This window comes from Phasianus colchicus, chromosome 10 (assembly GCF_987193195.1).
Source record: "Phasianus colchicus chromosome 10, bPhaCol1.hap1.1, whole genome shotgun sequence".
Taxonomy (NCBI): Eukaryota; Metazoa; Chordata; class Aves; order Galliformes; family Phasianidae; genus Phasianus; species Phasianus colchicus.
Genome location: NC_143445.1, coordinates 11,129,152 through 11,148,872, shown reverse-complemented (window position 1 = coordinate 11,148,872; position 19,721 = coordinate 11,129,152). Strand labels below are relative to the sequence as shown.

The 19,721-nt window shown below is 41.9% G+C and overlaps 1 protein-coding gene and 1 long non-coding RNA gene across 22 annotated transcripts in view; one reads left to right on the top strand and one right to left on the bottom strand.

Moving 5' to 3' along the window:
• TFDP2 (transcription factor Dp-2) overlaps window positions 1–14,090 on the top strand; it is a 53,402-nt gene extending 39,312 nt beyond the window's left edge. For all 8 annotated transcript variants that reach the window (XM_031596301.2, XM_031596299.2, XM_031596303.2 and 5 more), the window contains 3 exons: window positions 1,991–2,157; window positions 6,206–6,311; window positions 7,413–14,090. In XM_031596301.2, coding sequence (XP_031452161.1) covers window positions 1,991–2,157; window positions 6,206–6,311; window positions 7,413–7,599 — 460 coding nt within the window. In that variant the 3' untranslated portion in view covers window positions 7,600–14,090. The remainder of the gene's footprint in view (window positions 1–1,990; window positions 2,158–6,205; window positions 6,312–7,412) is intronic.
• LOC116230888 (uncharacterized) overlaps window positions 1–19,460 on the bottom strand; it is a 51,395-nt gene extending 31,935 nt beyond the window's left edge. For 9 of the 14 annotated variants that reach the window (XR_016469624.1, XR_016469623.1, XR_016469613.1 and 6 more), the window contains exons 1-3: window positions 16,368–19,460; window positions 2,539–2,719; window positions 261–1,804 (exon numbers count right to left, since the gene is read on the bottom strand). This is a non-coding gene — a long non-coding RNA (uncharacterized LOC116230888). Of the gene's footprint in view, window positions 1–260; window positions 1,863–1,953; window positions 2,026–2,538; window positions 2,720–16,367 lie in introns of those variants that run through there. The other 5 variants (XR_016469622.1, XR_016469626.1, XR_016469620.1 and 2 more) reach the window with 4 other exon arrangements.
• Between the last annotated feature and the right edge of the window lie 261 nt (window positions 19,461–19,721).

The following is a 19,721-nucleotide window of genomic DNA, read 5'->3' as shown; positions in this document are numbered from 1 at the left end:
GCATGTAGATGACACAGAGGCAGGTGAAATTATTGTCGATCAAATTCACACTTTCCGAGGGAGAGGTGAAGTTTGGAAACATTACAGTATTGACCTCTAAGCCTGGGTTTAACACTGAGTAAATAAGATAGCAGCCCAGTAGATCATTTTGTAAGAACAGAAGTTGATTTCTCAGTAATGGCCAAAACATTGTTAGTAATTATTAGGAAAAAAAGCAAGAAACAGCCCATAAAACTTGAGGCAGACAGTACTTTCTTTACCTGGCCTGCCCTTTTAAGAAGTACAGCAGAACCAGGAGAAATGGGAAGGCAGCAAGAGTGACTGTAGCAATGAAAGGTCTTTCATATCAGGCGCAGGTGGACCATTTGGCCTAGAGAAGAGAGGGCAGTAGATTCACAGATGTCTATACAATCATGGTTGACAGAGGGAATGTGCCCAGAATGCAACTGTTCCCAGTTGCCTATTAAACTTTAAAATTAGAGAAAATTAAGATAAGTTACCAAGTTAAAGATTTTTAAGTGAAAAAGAACATAAGTGGTTTTGTTACAGTTTGTTTCTGCAAATGATAGCAGTAAAGATGTGCATGCCAGAAGTTTATGTAAGTTCAAAAAGGGGCCACGTTAAGTTTCTGAAAAAAAAAACATCCAATTGCTATTAATGGCAGAAGTAGGAGGAGTGTAGAGTTTACTACTCTAGTTGCTAGAAATAATGGAGGAGAAATAATACTGTTAGTTTAGTGTGTTCCACTTCTTGCTAATATCTAGTATTTGGCCACAACATGGGAGGAAAAACGTGGAGCTATTAATAAATACAGCCTTTAGTACTGGACCATAAAAGCTGAAATCAGTTACTACTACACAGCTTGCCTCCCATCCCTTTTGTTTAAACATAGTTGCATGACTTCAGCCACACCAGTACTGACAGCAGGAAAGTAAGCGTGCCAATTAAAGGTACAGTCACACACTGATTTTTCCTTTTGATGCAGTTATGCCTAAATAACTAGAGCTACATAAGCAATATAGATTGTACAGAATATCACAGAAGTCACAACAGAAGTGATGCCTGTAACAGAAACAGCTGCATCTAGTACAAAGCACTACGTACAACTTTTGTACACACACACAAGGGACAACTTTTCCAAACTTACTCAAACATATTTTTAAAGAGGGCATAAAATAGAATAAAGAAAATCCACAGATGACAGAAGAGTTCATCTTAATTCAAGAGATCAATGAAGACGCATCCATCAGAATTACCTTTTAAAGATTCTATCACGGGTTGTTTTTCTGGGGATGGAGCTTCTGTCAGCAGAAAACAAGTTCCTTTGAACCAGCCTTTTATTATAATCATTGGAGCAGCCAACACTGTCTGTGCCTTTAATAGCTTGTGATGATAGTGGAAGGCCAGTCTAAATACCCCTGCCATCATTAAAGCTCACTTGAGTTTGTAGTGTTATCTGCACTTGTACATGCAATAAAAAACACTTTGAGAATACTGTAGCAGAAATTTTAGGTTTTGAACATAGAAGTCTAACCAAACTGCTCTGCTAGCTGCATCTAAATGCATCCAAAAAGCAAAACTGTAGCAAAGTAAATAGGTCAGTTCACAGGAGGAGTGTTGCAGATTAGAACAGAAAGTTAAAAATAAAAGAAGTGAAAACAAAATACTTACTTACTATAGTGACGGAGCTGCAGATGACCTTTAAAAGTATTGGATTTAGTACAAGTGAACGTTCGTGTCTATTAAGACCTCCTTACTCTCCTTTGAATTTGCTTAATGAGGTTGAAAATGTTAGCCTTTCTTCCTGAAATGGTAAAGTCATTTTAATTGACAAAGTACCATTTTAAACTTTGTTGGCATTCCTGACAAAGAAGCAGGAAAGAAATTATTTTTTCTTAGAGACCCTTTACACACACAAAAAAAAAAAAAGGAAAAGAAAAAGCAAAGCCATACTTTCCTAAGTCATCTCACTTCAACTTCTTAAATGCAGATTTGAATACCTCTTCAATTTCGATAACACTTTTGAGATTCATGATGACAGTGAGGTGCTGAAGAGAATGGGAATGTCCTTTGGGCTCGAGGAAGGCAAATGTTCAGCTGAAGACCTAAGAACTGCAAAATCTCTGGTGCCAAAAGCTTTAGAAGGATACATCACAGGTAAGTTAACTGTCACTTTTAAATACTGTTCCTTATCAGAATCATAATGTTAGCTAACCAAAGCAAATTTAGAGATGTTAACCTACACAGATATGTTATGTTTGAAGTTAAGTGAAAAACAGTGGGGCTGGTGACAAACTTTCAAGGGATCTGCCACATGAAGGAATTATTTCTTAAGTAACTAAAGTGACTGAACTAAGAACAGTTTTTATTCATTTTGAATAACTGTGTATATGTGGAAGAGCAAACTAGAAGAAGGGAGCTCTTCCCAAGTGAGAAAGGAAAAAGAGGAAAGGAAAATCTTGAATTGGTTGAGTTTAACCCTATATGTGACCCAGCTGTGTTCACACTTGGAGGTGGGTGAGCTCAGCTAAGACTTACCCATATCTCTGTCCATGTAGGATGTGCTCAGTGCTGTGTGCATGCTCTTAAGTACATGGACCGTGGGTTCTCCTGCTCTCTTTATTATCTTGGTCAGTCATTTTTATACTCCCATTTACTACATAAAGCTGTGATAATTTGATAAAAAGTGGCCAGCATATGCCATCTAAGAACTGAGCATCTGTGAGTAAAACAAGAGATTCCAAAGAGGAATCCACATTAGTTATTAAAATATATGATGTCAAAAAATTGCTGAAAATACATCAGAATTCAGCTGTATTCACGAAAAGCAATACATTTTATGCAGCTCAACATTTCAAACTACCACAAATGTGTTTATATTAAATCAAAACATACTTGTTTTTCCTAGTCACTTGTTCTGTAGATTTTAAAATTCAGAATACATCTTTTAATTTCACTCACTCTTGAAATTACACACCTGTCTGATGCTGCACCAGTACCAACAAAAAAAAATTCACAAGGAACAAAGTAAGAATTCTTTCAGCTTGATTCAGTAAGTATCATTTATCACAAATTACCAATGTCAAGGCAAAGGACAGCAGCAGAACCACATCTTCCAATATTGCTAAAAAGTCTTTTGAGTTTCTTGGACCCCACTGAAGAGCAAAATGACTTTCTATTTAATTTTAATCCTGCATTCATGCATAATCAGAGAACAGGATTTCTTCAAGTTTCTTACCCTCTTTTCAGTGTAAAACCAGATTTTAAAAATTAAAAAAAAACCTATATAGCTAAATCAGTGATTAATATTGACTTGTTCTGAAAAAACATCAGCCACATCAATGTACTGCTTGTGTGACTTAGTTATTGAAAGCATTACAGGCAGATAACCACAGCATTCCCATACAAGGAAGAAACAAGACATACTCTGTTCCAAAAAAAAAAAAAAAAAACCAACCAACTTCTAACAGCTAAAACAGATTATAAGATTGCATATTGCAAGAATGCTGTGATTAGGGTTGTTTCACCAGTAGCAGAGCAGCAGCCAGAAACCTGTCTTGAATTTTAATAGGAAAGGTATCAATCTGTGCTTTTACTAGAAATGTATTGAGATACAGTATTCTTTAGATATGGGTTAAATGTAGCTGCTTCAGCCTCTAAAATGATGTGTTATTAGAATAAGTACATTCACAGGTGTATTCTGTCTGTTGTTTGCAACTTAATTACACAAAGCAAATCTAGAGTTAATGGTATATAAAGGAAAAGATTTAAAAGTTTTGCACAATACTTGAAAATCCAATATTTGCCTGATTACACATCCCAGTTCAGTATAACCTCCCATTTTAACCTGGGCAGTTTTCAGGCATTGTTTCTTCCACTATATGCAGCAGTGAATGTGAGGGTAAATTACTGTTTTCTGGAATTCATGGTTTACTTCCACACTCTCAGGATGGCCCATTAAGTACACAGGCTACGAATACAACTATACAAGAAAAGTAAATCAAAAGCACATTTCTTATTTATTCACTGAGTAAATTTATCACAGTCGAGATTCAAGTTTTCCTAGAGTAGCCGCCTTCATGAAAGCAGTCCTGTTCTAATGTCTAAACGTAGTAGCTTCTTGCCTTCTAGTTGCACTCAACATCCATATAATTTGCTGAACTGTTACCATACGCACCAAACCTTAGAGTATGTCCTCTTCAGGAGGAATATATATTTTAGCCGTTCTGTAAGTGGCTTAACTTGATAAGAAGTAATACTGTCTTTTTCCACTGGTTTCATGATGTTCCACCAAACAAACACGATATAGATGTGTGTATGTATTTGTATATATCTACACATATGCACTTTTTTTAAGAACTACAGTAGTGTGATCTTCAAGTGTCTTGACTGCCATTAAAATAAACAGAAGCTGAGGCATATTTATACCACGTAGAAAGAGAATCCATACATCTTAAGTTGTGTTTTTAACACATTTTTCTATTGCTCTATTCTTTCCTAACAATGCATACTTCTAAAGCTGACATGACCACCTTAACATTTAATTTTTTTCCCAAAAGGGAACAATGGTAAAAGTTAACATGGAAGTGCAGCTTTAGCTAAGCAGGTAATCCAGAGAAAGTGATGGACAGATAACAGAATGCACTACAACCACTTGCCAGCTTCTTATTACGGAAAGAGAAACGTTTTCTTTAATACTACACTTTCACCAGCTTAAAGATAGCATCTGAGGGCCTCACGCCTGAAAGGTTCTTATTTGGCAGAGGAATTTCTGGCTATTCAGCACATAGAACTAGCTGTCCAAGGGCTTAGACCAGAACAATCGAAGGGTAAAGGAGGGAGTGAGAAACTAGTAGAAGGACAGAAATATGTCATGGACTGAGATAAGCATAAACTCTTGTATAACTATCCAAATCCTGTGTATTTTAAGCTGTACAGACTCTACAATACAGACTGTTAATGCAAAACCAAAGGCCTGCCTTTGTCAATTGAGTCCTCACTTCTAGAAATAAGACTGCAGATGAGGAAAAAAAAGGAAAATTCTAAGGCATCGATAGCTGTGGTAACAGCATATCCCACTAGTGTATTGCCACTAAAGCAGCAGACAAAGTGGTGTGATTTAGGTTCTCTGTATTAAGACACGTCTTTGTTCTCCTCTGCATGAAGTGCTTTGCAGTCTACGTACATAACAAGCCTGGCTTAGAGAACAAGCTGGAGATGGAATGAAAGATAAGAATACTGACAAATGAATAAGCTTGTTCAGCTACCAGCAATAATCTTCTGCAACACTATCTACTTTTGCATTAACTACTAAAGGCTAGTGAAGATAATCCTTTAGAGCCTTCTCATGTCTAGTAGAAGTTTCTACCAAATCCATCTGCTGCAAGTACATGCCTAGTTCATAATAAGGATGCCACTCTTAGATGAAACTGCATCATCTTGGAAAGGTTTTTCAAACTGGTTCATGTGTGCAGCTACTGTACCAGATGTAGTAAGACTTGTAATCACAGGCAGGCTCCTATTTTGGCAGTCCCTTCCAGACAGGGAGAGGCTTCTTGCACTCTCCATCTTGCACAGACTTTATATTTTCCCTGTCTCCTCTGAGCCCAACTAGAAATCAGCATTTGGGAACACTAGGCAATGGAAGCACAGGGCAAGGACACGTACCCTTGAAGCTTCTTTCTGTCATATGCATTACATCCATGCCTTCCTCCATCCTTCTCTTCAAAAAGAAGGTAGCAATTATCCCAAAATGTTAATTAAACTCAAAATAACTAGCAGTGACTTGCTACTCTTCCAGAATATTAAGCGTGTAGGTACAGGTACACCCTTTCAAAAGACCAGGAAAAAAACTGTGATACATTTCTAACCCGCTTTATTAATCTAAATACAGTGCTATCATACCAAATGGTTTGGCCACCCCCTGCAAACACAGGAAGAAAATGTCAGAACATGTTCTTTGTAACTCATACTAATAATTCTGCATCTGAGGGCTTAGCAAGGCCTGAGTGTACCTACAAACACTGGAGAATATATATTTCATTTTGATTAAGCAAGAACACATCTACAGTATAAAAATCAATCTAAGCTTCTCTTGTAAAATAAATGCAGAATCCTAACTACAAACAGAATGCAAAGTATAACACTGTAAAAAGAAAAAAAAAATCTAAGTAGCCATAATGAGTGCAGCTGTACTGTCTTCTAGATATGTCTACAGGATTGTCATGGATGAACCGAGGATTACTTTCAAATTCAGCACAAGCAGTTTCACGTTCAGAGATAGCAGGAGGCACAACTGATTCAAAATCAAGGTAAATACAGTCATTTCTTATTCAAGGCTATTAATGATTCTTGTATACTTTCAGTGACCTCAGTAGTTCATACCATTTACATGCAGGACATAGGATGTTTTCTGTTAAGCTTGATTTTCAGTTGTGAAAGTCCTCTTTACTAATTGTATTTGAAAGGTTAAATCTACATTTTAAACATGCTAGTTATTTTATGTCTATTGTTTCAGAAGAATAGAATCACTTCCAAGCCCTTGTGTTTTTACAAGGTTGGAAAAGACCTCCAAGTTCATCTAGTCCAGCCATCTAGTCCACCAGCATTTTCCCACTATACCCATGTCCCTTAGTACAATATCTAAACATTTCTTGAACATCTCTAGGAACAATGACTCAACCACTGCCCTAGACAGCCTGTTCCAAATACCCAGCCTGAACCTCTCTTGCTGCAACTTAGGCCATTTCCTCTAGTCACTAGTTACACAGAAGAGGCCAACCCCCACCATGTCACAACCTCTTTCAGGCAGTTGTAGAGTGCAATAAGTTCTCCCCTGAGCCTCCTCTTCTCCAGACTGAACAATCCCAGCTCCCTCAGCTGCTCCTCACAAGACTTGTGCTCCAGGACCCTTTGCATCCTCATTGCCCTTCTCCGGAGACATTCTGGGGCCTCACTGTGTTTCCTGTTTTGAGGGGCCCAAAACTGAACACAGCACTCGAGGTGCAGCCTCAGCAGAGCTGAGTACAGGGTGACAATCACCTCCCTGCTCCTGTAGGCTGCACTATTTCTGATACAAGCCAGCATGCCATTGGCCTTCTTGGCCACCTGGGCACACTGCTGGCTCACATTCAGCCAAGCATCAACCAACACCAAGTCCCCAGGTCCTTTTTTCAGCTTGAGCAATTCTACTAGGCAAATAGGGGAAGGGGGGGGGGTGGAAGTCAATGTTTTTCAGGCTATTTTCCAACATTTCAGCAATTTTCACAACTGTTAGCCTTGTTTAACATAAAGCTTTAGGATGTTTCTTTTTTGACATCATTTCTTGACCTAAAGGAAAAACAGGCAAAAAAGAAAGCTTAATGCTTTATGAGAAATCTTCTAAACTTTTAACATTTCTGTTGTTTTAATAGTGAGAATCCAGGGTTGTGTTTCGATACTGAAGTGGCTTTAGCAACTGGGCAATTTCTTGCCCCTAGCAGTCAGCAGTCCAGTAGTGCAACATCACGCTACTCTGAATCACGGGGAGAAACTCCATGCTCATTCAATGATGAAGAAGAAGAGGATGAAGATGAAGACGATCCTTCGTCCCCAGAGTAAAGACAGTAAAAATGGATATGCAAAACGCTGCTCATATATATTCTTAATGGGAGCTCACATTTGGATTTTACTTAGGTTTCTTGCCTTGGTTTGCACTGTGTTCAGTGAAGCAAAATGGAAGCTCCAAAATAAATTAATCCAAAGCTGAAATTGGAAACTTTTTATAACTGAACAGAGTAACATGCAGACAGAGAGCAAAGTGCTATTTTTTTTTATCAACTACAACCAAGGAAAAGAACAAAGTCCCTGGAGATGTGGAAAAGTAAACATTAAGTTTGTATTTTCCATTTTGGGATATTCTGTCTCAAGCTTCTGTCTTCATCATATCTTTACCAGATGGGGAAGAAAGAGCCAATTCTTGTGTTGTCTTTTGGATGTTCTACCTTTAAAAAATAAAAAATAAAAAAAAGTGGGGGAGGGAGGAAAAGGGGGGAGCACATGGATGTGCTAAAAAAGCTATTTAAAACTATCTTGTATGAAAACTGTTGTAGGGAAAAGGAGCTGTTACAATATTTGCTTTTTTTCTGTTCAACTTGCTGTATTGAAGATTCTTAAAGTAATATACATTACAGGTTATTAAATCAATCTTGGATTAGCTTAAATCCGTTTTAGATACTTTAAAAGAAGCTCGTCTCTTTTGAAAGGTTCATATGTTTGTTTGTACTGCAAACCTAACTTATTACAAATGATTATTAGCCATTATTAAGCAGTCAGCATAGAAACAGCATTCTATGCACCAGTTTTTTTTCAAGGAAACAAAAGCAGTAACAGTGATTTATGGATGACAGCATATCCCATGTAACTTCTCTTTTACTGTTCAAACATAATCATTTGACTTTATGGCACGTATATTAAAAAAGCAGAACAAAACAAAAAAAGAGAGGCCTCTACATATTAAGGATCTCAGGCAGTATGTTTTCAAGTGAGGTAATGGAAAGTTCAGACTTCTAGGAAAAAATAAATGTTGACAATATGTAATTTCATGTTTTGCATTCTAGTCATCATGGATTATGATAGATAATTTGCTTTTCATTAACTTCTGCTGCACACACCTCAATGCACTTTCGAAAAACATTAGTATTGAACAGGTTAAAATAATTTAACTAACGTTACACAACACGAATTCCCTTTGAACTGTTAAATTATGCTTATAAACAGTAGGCTCTGTATTCTGTGTTTAACATCACATCCACTCACAAAGACCTTTTTAAAAATCCTTGCATAATAGCAAAACACTGTAGATGTACAGTTCTTGTGGTGTTCCAATGTCCAATATTTTAACTAGCCCCTCTTGTCAGCTAGGTAAATGAGAAGTATTTCTTCTCAGTTTCATACTGTATATCAGTAGTTGACCTTTTTCTAAGTATGTGTATAGTACCTGTCAGATCTCAGTGGCATTGTCTCTGTTATTTAAGGATTAGGCAGCTTAGTATTTGCTTGAGCAGTGGCAGCACATTGCAGCCACTGACTGCTGGCCATTACTCAGGCACAGCATGGGCTGAGTCCACCTCAGCTTTTACAAGACCACACACAAGCCACTGAAGCACTCGGCCTGAGATAAGAAGGTGAACCAGCACCTTCAGCTAAGAAAATGGCTGTTGTACAGCTGTTAGCACATGACTAGCTACATACAGGACAGGTAAAACCGCAAGAAGCATACAAACACATCTGCATATTCACATTAAAAAATCATGCACATCAAAACTTTTTTAGATAGTTTGAACTCCTGCATTTAACATTAGGACAGCACCATTTTTAAGACATACAGCTCTTCTTTGGGAAGGCAGAGCGATCTAGCTTACACAAATGATATGCAAGTGCAGAAATGAAAAAGAAAAACCCATATGCCTACTTTGTTATTCACCCTCCAGGCAAGACTGTTAGACTGCCCTATGCACGTGGCTCAGAGGCAACAGCAGGCTGAGGTTTACAACACCTCACTGCAACCAAATCTGTAACGCTACCTCTATACAAAGAAAAGCTTTACCAAGAGAAAACTATATTCTTACAGAGAGAGTCAATGTACTCTCTAAAATGTCTAAAATGCGAGATGAGACAACAAGATGCTCTGGACATACCATTAGCTACATGAATGACACTTCATTTAAACAGCAATTGCCTTTATTCTTAAAAATATATTGTCCTGTCAGCTTTCATTGGGCAGAGCAGATGGAAGATACCTGATGAACACAGGACATCCTGAGGCACTTTAAGAGGGGGGGGAGCATCTTCTCAAGTAATTACTCCTCACCCCTCAATACCTTATGGGCAAATCTACCTGTATACTGTCTCCAAGTTTCCCACTCAAAATCTCACAAAAAGTAAAAACAGCAAAACATTCAACAACTTCTGAGCTTGAGGCACTTTGAACTATAAGATACTGGCCAAAAAAAAAAAAAAAAAGGCTTCTTGCCCAGAAATGGAATGTATTTTATTATGTATTTTATTAGCAGTCAGAGTGCTTTGCGGGAGGAAGATCTCCAGTGATACCTTGCTCCCATTGATGCCTGCTTCCATCAGCACAGCAGCCTGCATAGCTCCTTGCTCTCTAGCTAACTCAAAGCTACCAACTCTTTTTTTTTCCCCCTCCTAATTTTCAGTTTAGGAGCACGTAACGTTTAGGCAGTTGAACAGAGACTTTGTAAGTTATTTTTCTGAACTAGTGGAATACAAAGGACAAAACAAGTTAGAACACTTAGAAACTTCAAAAGGAAATTCTTTCCTTAGGATTCTTTGTGCCAAGTTACAGCTGAGGATGGAGTTCAACTACAGCACTGTGTTCCTGTGGTTACACCGGAGGCTGGGAACTAGGAGAGCTCTGGGCCTTATCCAACCAAAGTCACTCATGTACAATCTGAGGCATGCCTTTCAGTCTTTCTTGTTGAGCTTAATTGACATTAATAAATACAATAAAGTAGGTAAATGCAAGGGCCTCACTAAATACAGATGATGTTGCATCTGCCTTAAGCTCTGAGTAATTAATGAACAACAAAGGGATTAAGAATATTAACCAACCCCACTGCTCCCACTAAGCTAGCAGCAGTAGCGCTCAGCTGCTTCAACACAGCAGCCTTCCCTGTGTCAGCCAGCAGCTGGGATTTTTGACAATCAAAGTCAGTAGCAAGACAGCTCTCTCATTTTCTAGTCAAGTACCACAGTTTTTGCTTGTTTGTGCTGAGTATTCACAGATATGAAATGGTGCAGCTGGCACCAGAAGGTGACTCATACAAGGCAGAGTTAGAATTGAATTTTCATACAAGTTCTATTTGACATTTTTCTGCCCTTTGTTATGCTATTTCTGAACGCTTATACACTCAGCAGTGTAATGCTGTGTATAAATGTTATTTTACATATTGCAGTAAAAAAAAAAAAAAACACTAAATTTGACTCGAGGAAAACACAGCAGCATCACAAACCAGATGAAAAAATCATGAGCAGGAGACAGCATAATTTTAGCATTTGAAACTCTGATAAAACATCTGTGAATTTTAATTTTAAAACTTATACTGCTACATGTGAATGCTCTTAATTTGATGGCACCTAATCTAAGACAGCACATATATTTGAGTGAAGGTAAAAGCAGACAATATCCATTTAGCTGCAATAACTGTTTTATCTAATTTAAACTGCCACACACCACAGCTCAGATATTTCCATTCTGGCCATAGCCCTGTTCCCAGCTGGAAGTTGCTGAGTATACAAAATACCAACAGAAGGACTCACGCTGAACAACCAAGTCAGCCTGACACAGCATGATGCACATGGGCCTACCGACCCATCCTATTTTAAAAACAAACAAATAAGTTGATACATAAAATGATGAGTGAAATCAGAACTCGACTGTTAAGGTTATAAATGCCAAGTGCTCTTTTAGTGACCACACCCAATACTTTAAATGAAGAGCGTGGCCAAAACTTACTCACATTTGCAATTAAGCACCAGGCAGTACTCATTTTTCTAATTAGCTGCCTCCTTTCAGCTGTACGTTATCCAGGCACTTTATAGAGAAGACTTTACTTCTAATGAGTTAAAGACACACAGGCTTTGGATTCATTAAAAAACAAAAGGTTGAGTGTTTAGTAAACAAATCAGTTCTCTTCTGACTGACCCACCTAATTTGCATTTTCATTAACCTAATTTTCATTGCAAGAATACCTCCTTTTCAGGAGCATATTTTAAGTAACCAAATATAATGAAACTGGGAAGAGACTGACATTTTTTACATTTTATGAATTCTCTTCATAGCCATACTTCAGGGCAACATCCTTCTGCTTCCTACACACTTACTCCATCTTAAAGGGAGAACTTTTCTGTTCTTCTGTTCTGGCTGTTCTTCACATTAGTCCCAGTAGCCTGCAACTTCTTGAACAGAGTTCATAGATTCCCTCTCCTGCTTATCTGTCAATTTACTTCAGTCAGTGTTTTTAAGAGACCACACAGGGCCCAGGCACACTGCCACAACCAACCTTGTTCCCAGTGGTTCCTTACCATCCTCCCAGCTCAGGAGCTGCTCACACAGACACTGCACTCTCCACAGGTCCCTGTCCAGGCAGCACTGACTGTTACCCCCCGGTCCATCCTGCTCCATAGGTCACCCAGCCAGAACAAATGGGTTTTTCACACTTAGATCTCTTTGACAGGAGCCAGTAATTCAGGAGATCTGCCTAAGTCACAAACCAAAAATCCCTGTTCAGATTTGGGCAGAAAAAGCATCTTTGCTAGAATGTGCACTTAATTTTCAGACTTCATAAATGCCAGTTCTAAAAGCTTAACCCCTTCCAGGCTTAAGCACTTCAGACATAAGAGACCACAGGCTAACAAGAAGCAGCTGCATACAATTTAAACCCAGCTGTAAATTTAAATTAAATCTCATCTATGCAATATTCAGGGAACTTTTCCAAGACAAAATGAGCCTTTCCCTGCAACCTGTTTTGGTAATAACCCACACTGTTACCCAGGCTGAGTGAAACACACTAATTCCATAGCAGTGTCTGGATGAGGACACTTTACAGATCGCATGCAAGTATCCTGAACAGTCAGAAGATAAAAATATTTACCAGAAAAGAAAGTCCACAAAATCAGTCTCCATTTTTTTAGTGGATTTGTTAACACTGTAAGATAACTTTAACAATTAATAATTTGGTTGCAGTATTGAACAGATTAATTGGATCTCCCAGAACCTCCCTGGTAAAATACCAGCTGAATCAAAACAAACAAACAAACAAAATCCATTGCACAATCTCAGATACTCCCCCTTCTCTCTAAAGCCAGGTTGTATATATAAAAAAATACTTCAGATTAGAGAGGTTTTGAAAAAACATGCAAAAATGATGACCCTGTACCTCACCACACCTATGGTGAATGAAGCCAGAAATGCTACTCAGAACCAAGCCCAGCACACCACTGCTGGCACTGCCCTGCACAGCTGGCAGGGAAGCTCCTGCGGGGGCAAACCAGTGCCAGCCGTGAGCCGGGCAGGTCCCCAGCAGCTCTCCATCACTGTGCTGCTGGAATTGCACTTGCTGACACCTGTTACGTTCTGCATGGAAGTACCTTGTACCAACACTTCCTTTTTCCACTGAGTACACAGAAACCACTTACATGAAACCATTTAAGTGAAGTACATGAAGACTTTTAAGAAGGAAGCCTGGTGTAGACAAATGTAGACAAAGACTGTCTACAGTCTTAATGCTGTGCTTGAAGTCTGTAAACCTGCCAGGGGCAGGGGGAGAAGCACTGACATACAGTTCACGGTGATGGAAATTGTGGCAAATTCTTAGTTTTGATCAGTTATTCCTTATCCTGGTACTCTTATCAGCTCCCTCCTCCCAACCACAGGCACAAACATCAGCAGAAACATTCCTCCCTCTTCTTGTGCTCAATTCCTGTGTCTTTGGGAAAGCCCAAGTTGTTGCTTAGTTTCTTAAATAATTTTTCTGTGGATTTCTGAATTCTCCAAATACCTTTAAGTTACACAGTGAAGTTTTATTTTTGCAGGACTGCTATTAAGCAATCCTGATTTTTTTTTTTCCCCCCTGATCAAATAGTGTTACCTTCTACTACCACATCGTACGTGGCTAGGAGTAGTATAAAAGGAATGCGATAGCATCATGCGTGCTTTAAACACTGAGAAAGATATAAAGAAAAATGCATATACAAAGTTTTACTTTCCTAATAGGAACACTGGCATTAGCAAATAGTATATTTGAACCTATAGGAAATATTACTTTGTAGTAGCAAACACTTTGTAAATAAAAACTTGTTATTTTTTTAATGGAAATTTTATAGAAGCTATTTCTGTATACTCCGTTGATTCCGTGTTTACTGAAAATGCTGCAAGTGGGAACTGTACATTGAAAATGGTGGTGAGAGCGATGGCTGACTGCAGCAGCAACATCTGTGTGCTGGAGAGAAACAGCAGCAGCTGCTGTAAGTGGGAAGTGCAGCCTGACTGTACAGGAGCTCAATAAAGGCATTTCAAGGCAACTACAGCAGGCTTCGTTTGGTGGTGGTTTTGTTTGTTTGTTTTTAAGAAAAACGTGGAGAAAAGCCAATAAAAATTAAAGTTGACAGTAAATGTTCCTCATCCATTTAAATAAATAAATAAATAAAACCTCTTCATTAGTTTAATCTCAAGGCAATACTGCAGTGCTTGGCATTTAAAAATAAAGGAGGGAAACCTCTCAAGTGAGCACTTGTTGGTTAGCTCACCATTCCAAGACACTTTCCATGTTGTTCCAGATGGCAGATTTCTGAAGTTGTCACATTTTGACAGAACAACTGGAAAAATATCTAGACATATTACTGTTTTTAGTCTCACCAAGAAACGCACCCAACTTACTGATTGAAGGCCTCAGAAACATCTACTTGATTTCTATGTCAGGTTCATCCCAGCATGCGGTATTTCAGCACCCTGCATCTCACATCACCTTTCAGATGCAGGCCCCTTTCACACACCTGCAGGCTCAGAACACACACCCTACCCTCCTGCCTCCCATCTGGATTCTGCCAGCAAGGCCCCAAACGGTGAGAGTTCCCTATGCCTCCTCACCATGCATGCCAGTTTTTCAACTCCAGCAAATTGAGAAATCCCAAAGCAATTTCACAGTGCTTGTTTTCCTTCCTGCATAAACAATCCATTAGTTTTAATCTCAGATCAGCATAAAGGTCAAAAGACAGTATCAAAGACCATAAAAATCGCTACCTTGTCACACAGCCCCCCTTCATTTAATTGCACTGGCAAATTTGGGGGGGCATTTTCAGAACAGATTTAGCTGACTGCAGTCAGCCCCAGGCCCAGCTGGTTAGCTGCATGCTTATCACATGGTTTCTGTAGGCCTGAAACGCAGCTGGAGAAATGTGGGAGCATAGTTATTTATCTCGGCAATAAAGATACTGCCTGGTGATCTCTATGCTCTTCTGTGTCAGTGCTACAAGAACTGCCACCAGAAGGATTCTGAATCATTGCACTAATGGCGCAACTTGCTGGGATAAACACTGTCCTCTAAAGAACCCAGAAGGGCAAGGTTTGCTGCAAGCTGCTTCATTACTTGGTGATGCTTCTTCGCACTGGGATAACCCCCCAGGAGCCCAACACGGGCGTGAAAGCTTCTTTTTTTCTTCTAAGAGTTACTCGGTGTGGTTCTCTAAGAAGGAAGAAGGACATTAAAGAGCCCTCTGTGAAATCATAGATGCTTTTGGTCACAATGTCTCTGACTGCCCACTAAGAACACCACAATAGCTGAGCTGGTTCACGTTTTTCTTCACCAAAATCTGCAGGCCTTATCAGTAGGAACTTAGCAAGCGATGGTAGCTACTGTAGCACTGCTGTTCTCTGTAATGGCCCTAACAACAAAGATCGAGACAACAAGTACTTCCTGTGGTTACAAAAAAGCAGCCTGTAAAATTGCACTTTGCTGAATTACACATTCTATTGGGAAACGAAAAGGTCTCAAAACATTTATTAGAGAAACCAACAAACCAACCAACCACGTTTGTGTAAGTCCGTGATTCCTTACACTCAGCCCCAAGCGTAGGGCGGGGCGCGGCGCCTTCTGTGAGCAGCGCGCGTGCCGCTGCCCGGCCAAACTCGATGCTGAGGCTGCTGGCAGGGCGGAGCGGCCTCCTCGCGGGCACGGCCGCCCCAGGAGAGCACGGCGCTGCGCGGCACAGCACGGCCCCTCCGGCCCGCAGTTGGCAGCACGCGGCGCACACCCGTGCAAGTTCACCGTACGCGAAAGCGGCAGCTAGCAGCAGTGACAGCACGCAAACATCGCACGTAATTGAGCCACTCGACGAACGTACGTCTTCAAGCTAACAGTCAGTAATAAGAAATCCTGCTTATTCCGCGCAGGATAAAATAAGCCGGCACCGGCGGAGCAGCGACGGCGTTCAGCGGTTGGCCCCCGGTCGGTGCTTGAAAGACTTCACGAGCGGCGCGCCGCGCCCCGGGCCGGGCGGCGTCCAGCACGCGGAGCGGGCGGCGCGTTGCCAGCAGTCAGATCGCCGCTCCAACCGGCGCGGCGCGGCCGTCCCACACCGCCGGGGCTCTGACGGAGCGCGGCCCGAAGCACCGCACCGCAGCCATTCCCGAGCGCCGCCCCACGCGCCGCAGCCGCGGGCGATTTCCGCCCCTTTCCCACGCGCGCCGAGAACACGGCCGCCGTTCCCCGCGCACCGACCCCGCTCGCAGCGCCGCGACGGCCCCGCCGCCGCCTCGCCTCTCCCCGCCCGCCCCTCTCGAAGCGCCGGAGCCGCCCGCCCGTTACCTGCTCGCTCCGGAAGCCCGCGGTGCGCTCCGATCTCGCCGCGCCACGCCGCTCCCGGTCTCAACGGCCGAGGTAATAACGGCCGCGGCACGTGCCCGCACAGTGCGCAGGCGCGCGGGGCGCAGCACGTGCAGCGCAGGGCGGGACGGGCGCGAGCGCACAGCCGCCGCGTGCTTGGGGCCGCGCTCTGCAGGACGGGGTCGCGCCTCGCCGCCCCGCGCCGGCCGTGCGGAGCTGCCGGTGGACGCGGGGCGGCGGAGCGAGCAAAAGCGAAATCGGCGCTTACAAACCTAACCGACGTTCGGGCGCTCCGGGACGCTCGCTCCGAAGGGGAAGAGGGGGATGCGATGAACGAAGCGCCGGAGCCGCTCCCACGGCGAGAGGTGCGCCCGGCAGCACGGCCTCGTCATGAAACGGAGAACGCGCTCACGTGCGCTCGGTCTGAAGGCCGGCAGCTGCCGCAGCCGGGACGCCACAGCGGCTGCCGGCGAAGCCAGAAGGCCGCCGGCGCTGCCCTCGGTCCCATCGCCGGCACCGTAACGGCGACCTGACGTCCGCACGCTGCTCTAAGAGCGCGATGAAGCACTTGAAGGTAAATCATCCCAGCTGCACGGGGAGCCGCCCCGCCTATCGCCACTGAGACACCACTGTCCGAGATGTGAGTTCACGCATCTACGGGCTGCTCGCAGCCTGTGGGCTTACGGATGCTCCTGCCGCAGAGCCCCGGCACCTTTGGCATTTCCTCATCATCTCGTTAGCATGACTGAAGCCGAGCTGGAAGCGCTCCGGGCTCACCAACTTGTGCGTGCTCTGCCAGGCTTCTACCTGCGGTTCCCCGGCATCTGGCGAGATTCTAACACAGACACAACGACGGCGCGCTGTGTCCGGGCCGCGGGGCGAGCAGCAGCTGAGGGCAGGGAGTGGGCCGGGCGCACGCGTAGCAGCTGGCAGCACGGCAGGCCCTGGCCCTGTGACCGGTTGCTCAGACGCCTGGTGTGGAGCCCTCCGCTCATTTCAAATGGGCGTGGTGACAGAGGGGTACGTCACCAAGCACGCACAAATCCCAGGGGATAAAGCAGTTCTGGTTCACAAAGATTCCTTAGCGATAACGCAGAATCCAAATAACTCTTGCCTGGCTCAGATAGGTCTCACTGATACCTTTGATGGAGGAAAAGACCTATTTCAAACCTTTGGAAAACAGAATTCATCACACGAGATACTTTATAACTAACATGCCCTTCACAGAGTGCACTAAAAAATAGTCACAGCAAAACATATCTCTCTGTGATTGCTTATGATTATAAACCCTCAAACTGCTAGTTGAAGTCCTATTAGAAAGAGCCAATGGTAGGGAAATAGCAGCAGTAAGAAAAAATACAGGAGACCGCTCTCACCAGTGGTCCAGCTCCTAAAATAGATGCAAAAACAGAAAGCAAGCAGTCCTCCACCAACTTCCATCAGTCACTACTAATCACCAGCTACTACAGATTCTTAACCGAGCATGATTTTCACTGTGCACTGCGTTTCTCCTCGAGATCAGCCTGCAAGCTGGAAAATACAGAACACAGCTTTTGCAGACCAGAATGAGTTAAGAGCCTCGTGTCTGAGCTCCCTGCAGACAGCAACACCGTGACATCTCTGATAAGCCAGGCAGGCAGCTCCAGCTCAGCAGATAGCAGAAACATAGACTCTAAGAGCAAAGATCTCACAGCTCCAACAGCCATTCATGTCCTACGGAGATTTCAGGGAGCTTTCCTGTTATATTTTAAGTCGTGACTGCATCTCTGTTTGTCAGAGTGCGTTTGCCGGTTGCACAGCTGAGTTTTTATATGCAAGTCAGCCTACAGCAGTTTCCAGTAATGGCATCTTATGCAATTTTTGACCTACTTTAACGCACTAGGGCACTTGGAAACATGAGATGCACTGCAGCAGCTTTCTGCTCTATGGTTACAGTGCAGCAGAAAGAAAGTCTTTAGGCAAATACATCAATTCACTAAAATACGGGTGAATTAAAAAAATAATAATAATTTTCAAGGTACTTGTCAAACCAATAGGAGCATTCAGATCATCATACCTATTGTTTTCAAGACTGCACACATTATTTGAAAAAGATCAAAATCACTAAGCTGTTGCATATGCACTGACCTTTTCAGTGCTCTTTCTCAATCTCACTAGGCTGCTGCTTCCTGAAGATCACAGCTTAACACCTCAAATCAGAGCTTCTCTCATAGTGGAACACTGCAGGGTTAGCAATACATAGATCCTTTCTATTGCCCCACCAGACAGCCATGGCTATACAAGAATAGCTGTTGTACCTGATTTCTTTACCTTCCTATACCTCATTGGCTTGCTATACTGGGCTTGACTCACTTCATGTGCTTCATGTAGGGGACCCAGAACTCTCAGAAAGTTCTTAACTTTATACCTATGCTATAGTCAGCCTTAAATGAACAGTTCAACTAATGTCATAGCTTGATTAGGGAGTTAGTAGGAGAACAGGAGAACAGTGCTGAGCTGCTGCTACACTGACCGCCTCAAAAGAAGGCAGAACCAGCCACTTCCACAGCTTTTCATCAGAGTAGATTAAGATTTAGAACCTTATATACCTCTTCTGTGGATTTGTTTTAAATAACATTTAAACCAATCAGGCTGAAATTTACAACCACTTAAAAATAGTATTTAAATAAAGAAATTTCTAAAACCAAGCAAGTTTGCAGAGAATCTTACACAATTACAGGTGTTGTGCTAACCTCTCCCTGCACCTAAAAGACAAAGGAAGCACGAAGAAGTGAGCTGGGCACATAGTGTTCCCTACATTGAAACCTGTCCAACCTCTGATGCATTATGATTTGTCTCATTCATGAGATCACTTAACTTGGAACATGCACTTGTTTAACACTTCAAATATTTCAATGACTACACTTAACTTGGAACAAGTTAAACAAGTGCATCGGTCTCATTGGTCACTAGGAGGGCAGTGGCAGTTCTTGAAGATAGAATCTACAGCCACGGCAGGTTTACAGAGACCTTGTTAGGGTGACAAGCATTCCAAGAGTTACGGCTGTGGGGTCTCTCTTGTGTCAGAAAAGTAGAAATAGCATCAATATGCTATGCTGTTATTATTATTATTATTATTATTTAATTTATTAAAATTTTTAAAGCAAATTTAAAAGATTATATTTGGATTAAAAGATTATATTTGGATCTATTGCATAATACACAGCTAAGTGCACTTTCAAAAATTATACATATACATTTAATTCAAATACATCTATATTTCTCAGTCTTTCTAAGGAATTGCTGGCAAATCTACATTAAACTTTTAGCAATTTCAGTCATTTAATGCAAAATCGA